The following is an 11,835-nucleotide window of genomic DNA, read 5'->3' on the forward strand; positions in this document are numbered from 1 at the left end:
CTGATGAGCCATGCTGCCTGGCTCGGTGGCGGTTGCACTGTCTATCAGTCTATTTCCAGGCTCAGGGCCCAGCGCCGAGGCAGGCAGTCAGTCAGTCAGGCGGTGTGGTGGAGGGCAGAGGGGTTGATGCGTGTGTCAGAGAGGCGCTCTCCCACATTCCCCCGGCGGCTGGCAGCAGGCCGGGCCTGCAGAGGGGGGTTCGCCTCTTTCTCACGACCTCTCAGGTTCCTGCGCTCATCTGGGAGCTATTCATTTCCTGCCAGAAAACAGCCTTCCCCTGCAACTGCAGGAGGAGGGAGAGGTGAGGAGGGGAGGGAGAGGAGTTTGGCTTCAAAATGAGTCCAGGGCTTGGTACAGCAAGCCCTGGGCTTAAATCATAAAGCTCTCACTTGTCTGGGCTGCAATCAAAGACAGCCCCAGTGACGGGCCGAGAGAGAGAGGGGGATAGAGAGAGGAAGAGGAACCATGAGAGAGAGAGGGAGAGAGCAGACCATATGGTAGCACTTAGGGAGCCAAGGAGGAAGCAGAGGGGCTTTTTTCCCCCTCCTTTCGCTCTCTGCATGCACGCGGAGTGTGGGAAAAGTTAATGGACACGCATGGCAGCTAACCCCCCGGTCGTGTTGTGACATGTGTGCGGTCACTCCGGCAGTTCGGCCACTGCACTGGGTAATTGGAGAGGCTCGTAAAGCTGTTCTCCAGAGGGGAAGCGACCACTGAAGATGTTGGTCTGTGGTGGGGGGGAGGAAGAGTGGAAAGGAGGAAAAGGGGGAAAGTCTGTGAGGTGGAGTGGGAGGGCTCAGCAGCTGGGTGTTGTCCGGGTCACACCACGTGCCTCCCAGTCCCGTGTCCAGCTGTGGCCCCGGGCTCAGAGCAGGAAGCTCGACACTGGTCCTAGCACAGCTGGAATGCTGTGGGAACGTTATGTGTATGTGTGACTGTGTCTGTTTGTGCGGAGAAGCTCTGGCTCACAGGAGGCCGACTGTTATCCTATGTGGTAGGCCTTTCCTTAACCCCCCCCCCAACTTAACTCCCCACTACCTCACTCACCGTGCCCTTTGGCCAGGCATGTCCTCACCCAGCACCCTGCACAAACACACACACAAGACGTATGCACGCACAGGCACGAGCACACACATGGCTTCAATCAAACAGGGATGCATGGCCCCCCGTAAAAAGGTGTGATGGAAATTCAAAATGATGGCACTTATCCACACTTTGTGCCTCTTAGCGCACTGATAATTGCAAACACCTGCACCCCCCTCCCCACACACACCCTTCAAAGAAGGGCCACACTCGGATAGCTTGCGGGGGCACAAACACCTGGGCAGAGCAGAGCGCTACCACATGGCTCAGTGGCGAGGTGTTTAACGTGTCCTTCTGCTGTCAACCCCCCCCATCCCCTGGCATCAAGGAACTCCCTCAGCAGTGATTAAAGACACAGGCTCCTCTTTGCTCCATACTGTCAGGAGATTAATGCTGTTGGCAAAGTTAAAGCTGACTGAACAGCGGAAATCCTCATAATGATGATTATCTAGCTTTTTTTTAATAGCTTGAATACTTCAAATTGATGGTTGAATGTTAGTTTAATAAGTAATTTCCAATTTAGATTTTTTTGAGTGGAAAGAGTGACAGCATTATTTGCACTGATAGCCATTTAGCTTTATGTCATAATGAAATATGTTCACAAGAGATTCAACTGACACGTTTTGATCAAATTCTGCAACAGCTGGTCTGACACGGTAATTTTACTCATAGATGCAACCTCTTGCCTCTCCAACAAAATCTTCTAGTGTCTTGAGTTATAAAATAATAATCAAGAGTATTTTCATTTTTCCATTTACCATCTCTTAAATTAGAAAGAGAGGCTGTGCACTTTTTCATCTGAGATGCACATCCACAGCAGGCATTCATGCTCCACTCACTGATCAAACACATACCAATCACATTGCAATGCACTTCTGCGCTGCTAGATGGCGGAAGTGACCTCTTTAAGACTCCAAAGTTCCAACCAGGAAGGCGAAAGTGCTGGACTATCATCATAAGAAACAGCACTAGTCTCGCCTCTGTGCCTGGTTTATTTTAGAGCTACAGTGTTTTTGCTCATAGACACTTTAGAAAGATGCATGCCACTTAATAAATAGCACCCCATTTTTGCAGAGATTAAACCATAAACATTACTGCAGAGGACAGTCTCCCGCACCCAGCAATACTTTTTTACTATATTACTATAGTAAATATATATTTATATATATTACTGCTGCAGGCTCAAAACTAAACATTTTCTATCTATTCGTGAATCTTATTGCATTCTAACCAGTGTTTTAAAAACACTTTTTGATTTCATGTAGCCCACTCCAAAGTGATTTTCATCAAACAAGGATACATTGAAAATGTCTACCACTCCGTTTTGCTTTTACACACACACATGTACCTACTATAGTTTAAGTAACGAATAAACTACATTAACAAGCGGAAATGTGCAATATTCGCAGTTTTACGCATAAGAAGATCAGGTTTAGTTTTCCCAAATAACAACACAAGCGTATGTTTTTTTTTGTATCTTTACAAATTTATTTGTCTTCCAAAACGAAGATCATCATAAGAGCATTGAACATATCTTTGGCATCACACAGTAAAAAAAGACAACTCAAATATATATATAAAAAAAATGCAGTGAACGGACTTCCACAATACAAATCTCATTTCAATATGAACTTTACTCCTTTGTTAGCTGTACAAATATAGTGCATACTCTTTCAATTTTACGAGAAGAAAAAAAACCAGATTCAAAACAACTGTCTACACTTTAACAAAGAGAGAACTATTAAGTGTCATTTTAAAGTCTGTATGGTCCTTTTCCACTTTTCACCAGGGTCGCCACACTGAGTCCGAGTTTCCTGACGGGGCTCCGGGGGAAACCGCAGCCGGTAGAGGGACCGGTGTGCCGGCGTTATTGGCGTACACGGGGATAACGGGGCCGTTTGGAGCAAACGCTGCATTAGGTATGAGGAATGCAAACTGTCCGTCTGTGGCAGGCACGATCTGGAAACCGCCGTACACTTTGGTGGCGTCTGATGGTAAATTAGCAGGCGACGAGCCTCCTTTACAGGACACTGGGTTCATGGGCAGGACCTGTGGGGATGAGCTGGGGATCTGCACCATGGACTGGCCAAAGGAGGGGTGGGTTGGTCCGGCGGTGGAGGGGAGCTGGTGTTGGTGCTGATGCTGGCTGGGGTAGTTCATCGCGTTGATCTGGGTCATACAGCTGGCCAAGTGGCCGAGGAGCCGCGTCCTGACCTCGGTGTTGACACCTTCGCAGGTGGACAGGAACCGAGTGACTTCATTCATGCACTCGCTGAAACCGGCACGATATTTTCCCAAGACAGTGGGGTCGGTGTTCAGGGCAGCTGCAGAAAAAAAAACAGACAGGTATATTTAACGAAGGTTATTCATATGCACATGTTGTTTTATCCGCAAAGTGTAGATGTGGGTCTTGAAGCAGGATTGTTAGACATCTTAACCGCACAATCATGAGACAGATTAGTCCGGGAAATGCGACTTACCGGTCATTTGAGCCCTCTGGAGGTTCCGGAGATGCTTCACCGTCATCTCCAGGATGTCCGCCTTCTCCAGTTTGGAGTGTCTGGAGCTCTGAGGGGACGGAAAACACACATGGTTAAGATTACGCACACACTTTCTCACTGTTTGACAGGGGCAGTTTTGAAAGCTATTAATAACTAGGACGCTAAGTGAGTAGGCTACTTACATCTTTTTTGAGCGCATCCAGGATGAGAGTTTTCAGCTGCCCCAAGCTCTCGTTGATTCTGGCTCTTCTCCTCTTTTCCATAATTGGCTTGGATGACTAAAAATAAAAAACAAAACAAATGCCATTAACTGTTAATTGCTTTCTTGTTTCGTGCGTAAAAGTGAAAATCCTCTGAACTTCTGAAAACTTGTGTACAAAATTAAATGTTTTAGGCTGTTTTTTGAATCAGGGGAAATGTTTTTCAATATAGGCTTTGTACCAACCTTTCTGTGCTCAGAGGCTGTCTTGGGTTTATCGGGAGTTGTGTTCATGCTTGCCGGGGTTGCAGCAACCGGAGAGGAGGAGGTTTTTTCCATCATATCGGCAGGCATTTTCTTATCGGAAATATCCCACAAAACCACAGCAAATTACGATCCACTTGTGTAGGGAAAAGGACGATGAATATTTTCAGCTTGCAATATTCAAAGTCCCCTCTCCCTCAAAAAAATCCTGAGATATGTATCAAGTTAAAATCCGTTTGAGCTTTGCGCAGCAGCGTCTATCACGAGCGGATGCAGTCTCTCTGTTGGGCTCTCTGCGTGTGGCTTGTATTTATATCTCGCACTGCACGCGAACGGCTCGTGTGAAACTTCCCAAACTTTCTTTCCCACAGTAACTTTCCACCAATCAGGGCGAGGGACACGCGGCCCGAGGGAGGACGGCTCGTGGTCGGCGCCCTCCCATTGGTTGTTTGGCCGCTGGAGCTGGCGGCCAATGGCGCGAGGCCCGGGTTCAGGGCACAGCCGGGGAAACTGCCTTCAGTCTTCAATCATCGTACCGTTTACATATTAACAGTGGAGCCGCAGACTGGGCACCGCCACAAGGAGCGGGCACAGGGACCTTTTAATGTCCCTGACAAGAGATAACAGCAGAAAATACAACAAAACTATAATAATAAACCGTTTATTCAGCCTTGAGCAGATTATGTCTCCACAGACAAAGTTACCCTAACTCTTGTAGAATCGAAGTGTCCTAATTTAATTGCTAACTTATTACAGTAGGCTAAATGAAAAAAAGAAAGTAAAACTTCTGTACCGTTTAAAAACCACCAGTGGGAAGTGGTAGCCTATCTGGCAATCAGAGTTTCAAACATGTGGCATGGAGGCACGGGGAGGGAGCAGTTCTGTTTTCTTTTCTACCAAACTTCACAGAAAGTTACTGTTATAATGACATTAGTAAAAGAAACAACTTTAGATGACAACTCAAAACCACAAGAGGAGACAAACTTAAATCCTCAAATACACACACAGCCTTAAACTCAACCATTATGTTCCTGGAGTAACGTTAATTTAGCCTTCCCTGAGAGGAGATAATACAATTAAATGCGCACACTTAATTTCCATGCTGTTTATTTACCACTGTAGTTCTTAACTCTGTGGTACACATTTTGCCATTTAATCATCTGTCGGTGCTGTGAATGTGGAGCACGTGCCAGGATGTTTTATGAGCGTGGTGGTTGGAGGTTTGGCCGCCGGGCTGCCGGGGGGCCGTCGGGCCAGGGAGGAGGGTGAGGGGGGGTATGTGGCGGCGGCGGTTTACATTAGAGGGGAAGGTAAATAGCAGCTGCTGTTTTAAAAGCCTGGGAAAACCACGCCCACAGAGAGAGCTGGATCGGGCTCCCTTATCGGAATGTGAGCCAGAGCAGAGCAGAGATATTTCTGAGCCCGGAGAGCTCACACGATCAGACCGCTGCCTCCTCCTCCTCCCCGCCTATAGTCGCCCCACAGTGTTCAAGGCTTTTTTAGATTTCAGGTCATAATTTCGTTTCCTTATCTTTATTGCAGTCGGAGAGACGCAAGAGCAGAGCAGAGCAGATGAGCAGTAAAGAGAGAAAGAAATAGGGCTCATCATTGCGTCTTCTAAGTTTATTGACGGAGAGCAGCTCTACATTTTTCAAGTTGTGCGACAGCGGTCCATAACAGGGAAGTTTATATGAACATACGCTGTCTGTAATACGTATCACCGTGTTTAGGAGTGTTGTGGGTATATTGAAAGTTTTAACAGTCCTTGAGGTGATCATCACATTCCTCTATTAGCCTACCCCAAGTGTTCTTTCAGACTACTAATTTCAGAAACAGTGACTTCGCTAAGAAAAGACTGAAGTCGACTGATTCTAAGTTACGCTACCATTAACTAGCCTACTTATGTTTAATCCTATCATCGTTTGTTTATTTACTTTCTCCTGGTGGAAGTATTCCCACTATTTCTGGCTATTTCCCCCGAATACAATTAAGAAAAAAACATGAATCTGGTGGTTTAAATGGACAACTATGCCTATGTGAGGGGAGGTTTAATCGGAAAAAGTAATGAAAATAAGATATTAAATAACAACTCCATTGCTTTATTTTTTGAGTATATGGATCTCAAAGCACGGCTCTCCGCTGAGCTCACACACCTCCAGCTGCTGTTTAGACCGCGACACGTGGCGCGCAGGCGACCAGGGGAAGGTGCTCCTCTTGCCGGCTTGCCGCCTGGATTTGCGGGGCGTCGCCAGCGGCTGGCCGCAAGATCGTGAATTTGATAGGCAACGTGGAGCTGCACAGGGCTCCTCAGCTGAACATGAGAGAGGCGCACAGATTGTTTTAAATTCTCTCCAAGCCTGCACTTGAGCATGCAGTGGTAAATTACAATGTCTGAAAACTATATGACAGGCTGTGGACAGGGATGCATTATGTTATCAGAAGGCTAAAACATTCATTGCTTTATACATCCCTGCAAACATTTTATTCTCATGTGGTCAAGCCCCTTTAAAGCTTTTGCTGATTTCATATCACCCAGATTTTAGTCTCAAAAGATGAAATCTTGTTAAATGACTGGTTAAATTAGATTTACACTCTACCAGCTAAAATGTCAGAATGATAAACTGGCATGTGGAGGCATCAGTGAAACCACACGTCTTGTGTGTAATTGCAAACTTTGCTTTTGGCAGGAGGGAGTCTGGTCTGTACATGCGCCTAAACCAGTTATAATCCTAAATATCCTTCATGCGCAACAACACTGCCTACCTCTGTCAAACACATCACTAACATGTCTCATTGTTGTGCACCGCACACCTGAGCCATTTCCCCCTCACAATGGTACTGACAGAGTTCCAAAACAAATGTATTGATGTGAAGCAGACAGAGTGTAGGTTTTGGAACGCTCTCTGGCTGAATGACTTTCTCACGCTCATGTTGCAAGAGGTCTGAACTGAGTCACAGAGCCCTGGGTCCGTCGGTCCCTCCCTTTTCCCTGCAAGTTTATCAGGCGCACCTGGCTACCGTCGGTCCCCTGAGTGTACCTGTTGCTATGTCTCAACTCCTGTATCAAAAGAAATCTGTGGGAAACGGGCTGACTAACAGCAAACACAGCTATCTGTTGTAAAAGCTTTTGATCACATGATGTTTAGAGATACTTTACTGATGAAAAGCCAATAGCAATTGTCTGGCCTGCAGACAGGAAAACAAACAAGTGTGATTATTTTACATCTTTTCTTTGGGACACCCCGCCCTCACTCTCCAAATTCTCACACTCTTTTTACCTGTGACCTCCCTCGCCTGTCCCCACACTAACCCTCAGCCCTCTTGATCTTATCCTCTCTCCATTTTTATCTCTCTTTTTATATCACCCCTCCTTGCTGTACTTCCCTCCTCCTTTATCTACCTCTTCCTCTTTTTTTCATTTCCACCGCTCCCAATCTTTCCCAGGACTCATATCTTTATTGAGCCCTCTCGACCATTGACCTCCACTCACTGCAATAATGCAGCAATAATGCAATTAGACAGGGAGATTGTGGGGCTAAAGTGTGTGAAAGTGTGAGATATTCCGCTCACAAAACATGGCCCGTTGTCACACACTACTCATGCCTTAATGTGTAAGCCATTGGTGAACAGAGCTGCTGCAAACGGGCACGCCTGGTGCCACAAGGGTGACAAGGTTGTGTGTGTGTGTGTGTGTGTGTGTGTGTGTGTGTGTGTGTGTGTTCAGGGTGATGGGGTTGAAGTTTAAATGCCTATGCTGGCATTTAAGCTTCATTATTGGCTGGCAAGAGGAGTGGGAGTAAGCAGACAGTCAGACAGGCTGTATCAAGGCCAGCCTGGAGGTGTCATGTGGCTGCCGCTGCCAAACTGAGGGTGGCACTGTGTCTTTTCCAAGAGGCTGTCACACAGTGGTTGACTGACTTGACTTATCCAACAGTTCACACTGTGATTAGCATGGTCAACAAGTCACCAGACGTCCTTTAATTTCCTACAGCGCGAGTGGCCAATGTGTGCACAGTCACTGCTTGTCAACAGCCGATGAACTTTGCATCTCTGCTTGGAAACGGCAAACAACACAGCAAGCTCATTACAAACAGTCAAATACTCCCAGTTCTCAACAACTTTTACTTGAAAGACTGCAGGAGTAAAGATGCTAGAGTTAAAGATACATTTTTTTATTTGGTCCAGCTTGATGGTTTCCCATAAAGTTTAGAGTGACAGTTCATTCTTGACTTTGTAAACAGTAGTTAAACAAAGTAATCTTACCTAAAGGTTAGGTTTTCCGAAGATTTTAACCACATCTCAGAGTCTTTAGATGGAGTTCGCTCAGTTGTCGTCAGATGACCGAAGTGTGGAACTTTGGTCGCATGATAACAGGTGGTCAATTGTAAGGAAGACTGTGATATGTGATTGATAGCTCAGGAAAAAGCAAATGGACCCTGAGTTAAACATGTTTTGTCAAACTACTCTGCGTAGAGGTTTTAAGCTGCTCTAGTAGACTGTTTTGATCAATGAGTCTCTATATTATGTGTGTCCTGCATCCTATCGCCCTGCACACCAGGTTGCAGACGCACAAAACTTGCACAGGTTTGACATGATACTGCTGACTGCAGGGTGGCAGTACTTGTTGTGGGTGGTAACACTCTCCAAAAAATAGCAATGTACCAGTAAAAGAAGTGAAGGAGAAGACCACAAACTAATGTAAACAGAATTCAAATTATTCAATAACAGACTTTGCAAATTAATTATGAGATAGGAAATGCATTAAAGTGAGACTTGATGTACGCATTATGTGTTTTGGTGAGAGACATTGAACATAATCTAGATATGTTAGTTTGTTTTGAAAACTACATAGGGTAACTTTTGCCACGCATCTTAAAAATCACAAATCTTTAAAATGACTTGACATCCTGATAAAGACTGATCAAATGGGCAAAACACATCTTTCTACATTCGCCTGTGAAAAACAATATACTGTATCTACAACAATCCACTATATGGCTGCCTTTAGAGGCTCTAGCACCACCCACAATCAGTCAGAATAGAATGACCCATCACCCAAGTTGCTCATGGTGTGAGCGCAGGGTTACAGCAAACAGAGGGTTGTGTGAAAGCGATAAGCTCTGACAACTTACAGAAAGCGCTGAATGATAGCAGAGCCAGCCGTTACTTTTTTTGGAGTGTGAGAGAGAAGAGGGGGAGTAAGTGGAGCAGCAAGTGAGAGTGTTTATGTGTGTGTGTTTGTGTATGTGCAAGTGTGTGTGTGTCTGTGCACACGCATTATCCCAGCGTGGCACAAATGTGTGTTATTAGTGGGAGTGGAGTAGGACCTGTGCTCAGCTGCTGTTAGCGAGGCCAGCCAAGGCTTGGCGAGCAGGATCAAAGCAGGGACAAAAAGAGAGAAGGAGAACTGACAGATCCTCCAAGCAGAGAGAACAGAAGGAGGAGAGAGGAGAGGAGATGAGGGAGTTTGGAGGCTCTCCAGATACAGCCGCACACATCGCTTACCTCCCCTCACACACACCGAGGTGCCTCGAGCAGCCTGGGAGCAAGGAAAACAATAAGTGCATGAATGTACTCATGCTTTCTTTTTCTCTCTCTCTCTCTCTCTCTCTCTCTCACACACACACACACACACACACACACACACACACACACACACACACACACACACACACACACACGAAAGATCAGCATGGGTCACTGTAAGCCTCGCAGACAGAGGCGCTGGAGTCCATTTTGGCTGGCTAAAACAGAGAGAGAGAAATGTTTTAGGGCCTCAGAGCTGGGCTGTAGACCGGAGCCTCCCCTGGCAGCTGCCACTGCCTCCCTCCACTTCAGAGACCAAGACGCTCGCACTTCCTTTAGGGGTCTCTCTCTCCTTTTGCTCCCCCCCCCCTCCGCTAGCTTCAATCCATCCACGTCACTCCTCCTTCTCTCTCTTCCTTGCATCCATCCGACCCTCTCCTTTTCTCCGATACCTCCTGGAGCAGACCAGCGATATTTGCATGTGTGGGGGAGGCAATGAAGCGCCGAAGGTCAGGGGTCATAGTGAGTCAAACCCAGCAGCGGTGCAGAGGAAGCGTTTGGGGAGAGGACCAGCGACTTGGCCCGGGTCTCTGGTTAGCATGCCTGAGGCTGGAGCAAACTGGGAATACAGTTGCTTCTGCTGCTTGTAATGGTGCGGGTGGGGGTGAGGGCCACTCATGCAAATACAGTGCAACCCCCATTTACTAGATGTTCTGACTGTAGACAAATTTGTATGCACAGCTCAAATTGTAGAACAACAGGAAAGATACAGTACAAAATAACGTCAGAGTTGGGTCAGATATTCCCGATATGCACCATTGTACAGTTACATTTTATACCTAAGTTTGATAAGGTATTTACGGGTTCTGGTCCTATGGCTAAATATGAATAGATTACGTAAAACCACTTGCCAAACAAGACTGATCTTGGGACAATGATCAGTCTCTACGCAAGACATTTTCAATTTCCCCTCAAAGCCAGTTTCCAGATTGACAACAAACAACAAAAAACAGCTGAAACATTACATTTTTATTTGAGCCTTTGAACATGACTCCCCCTTTATTTTTCTATCTATTAACCATCAGGTCCACATGAAACTGAGTGTGGGAGAATCTGTGAGTGTCGCTTGTTTACTTCAAGTGAGCACTGGGGCATTTGAATTACAGGTACATGAAGCCTCCCCATTTCCTCCTAAAGAGGCTGTTTGTTGACTGTAGATAAGAAGGCCAACCTTTGAAGAGGCAGGCATGCAGGCACACACGCACACGCACACACGTCTCCTTAAACTGACAGCTTAATGCTGTGAATCATTATCTCTAATAGGCCTTTAGTGTAAACAAACACATGCGGAGTATTGATGCAGATCTTTCACATGCAGATAAAACGTGTCAAATTCAGGGTTCACTCATATTTGCATAAAGGTGATGGGTTTAAATACTTTGGCAGGAAATAGAGAGGTAAAGGGCTATAGTAAGAATGATGAAACTGTTTTGTCTTCCCTAACAGCTGTTTCAAATTCCAGTGGCAGTGTTTGAGGAAATTAGACTGGATGGTCTTGTCACAATAGCTGCTGCATCAACCACCGTATCTCATCTTAAATCTGGACAATCTCACTTAGAAAGAGTAAAATGTGCATTGCCAAGATGTCTAGGTGTGTGAAAGTCTTGAAATAGGATATGGAGGAAGAAGGAAAGCCTGATGTTATAACAAATGCATACTTATAAATAAATAAATCAACACAGCAGCATATAATTAGGGCTTTTGCCCAGTGTCAGCAAGGCTCTACTGAAGTGTCCTAGAGCAGATGCTGAACTGGATCCAGCTGTTCTGTACAATAGCTGCCCCTGACCTCCCTGGAAGGAAGAATGCGTTTCACAATGGGAATCAATGGGGTATTACATTGTTATCACACACATGTGATTACAACTAATGGCTTGAGTAATAATTCAAGTTTTGCTCCTGTGCAAACCTGGCAGAGGGCAGAGCTGTCTGTGAGGATGCCCTGGGAGGCCCCAGAGCCCTTTTTCTCCTCCTACCTGGGCCAAGGCCAACCTTGTCAGACAAGAGGGCCCCTAGGATTACTCTCCCCTAGTGCATTAGAATCCCTTCTGGAGAAAAAGGGCAGCCATCTCTCCCTCCTCTCTTCCACCTCAAGCCCTCGTCTCCCCCCCTTCGGCCCTCAGCACTCCACCTTTCCCGTGGGAGTTTGCAAAGCCAGGATAACCTTGAGACCTCAGCTGGTTCGCTGCCAGACACATTAAA

The 11,835-nt window shown here is 46.1% G+C and overlaps 1 protein-coding gene across 1 annotated transcript; it reads right to left on the bottom strand.

Annotated features, from left to right (window-relative positions):
* Positions 1 to 2,547: 2,547 nt before the first annotated feature.
* her6 (hairy-related 6) lies at positions 2,548 to 4,344 on the bottom strand. Its single transcript, XM_078258820.1, has 4 exons — positions 4,030 to 4,344; positions 3,767 to 3,862; positions 3,564 to 3,651; positions 2,548 to 3,407 (listed from the first exon to the last, which is right to left on the bottom strand). The coding sequence occupies exons 1-4, from the start codon at positions 4,135 to 4,137 to the stop codon at positions 2,866 to 2,868; spliced, it is 834 nt and encodes a 277-aa protein (XP_078114946.1). The 5' UTR covers positions 4,138 to 4,344; the 3' UTR covers positions 2,548 to 2,865.
* Positions 4,345 to 11,835: the final 7,491 nt, after the last annotated feature.

The sequence above is a fragment of the Sander vitreus genome, chromosome 9 (assembly GCF_031162955.1).
Source record: "Sander vitreus isolate 19-12246 chromosome 9, sanVit1, whole genome shotgun sequence".
Lineage (NCBI taxonomy): Eukaryota > Metazoa > Chordata > Actinopteri > Perciformes > Percidae > Sander > Sander vitreus.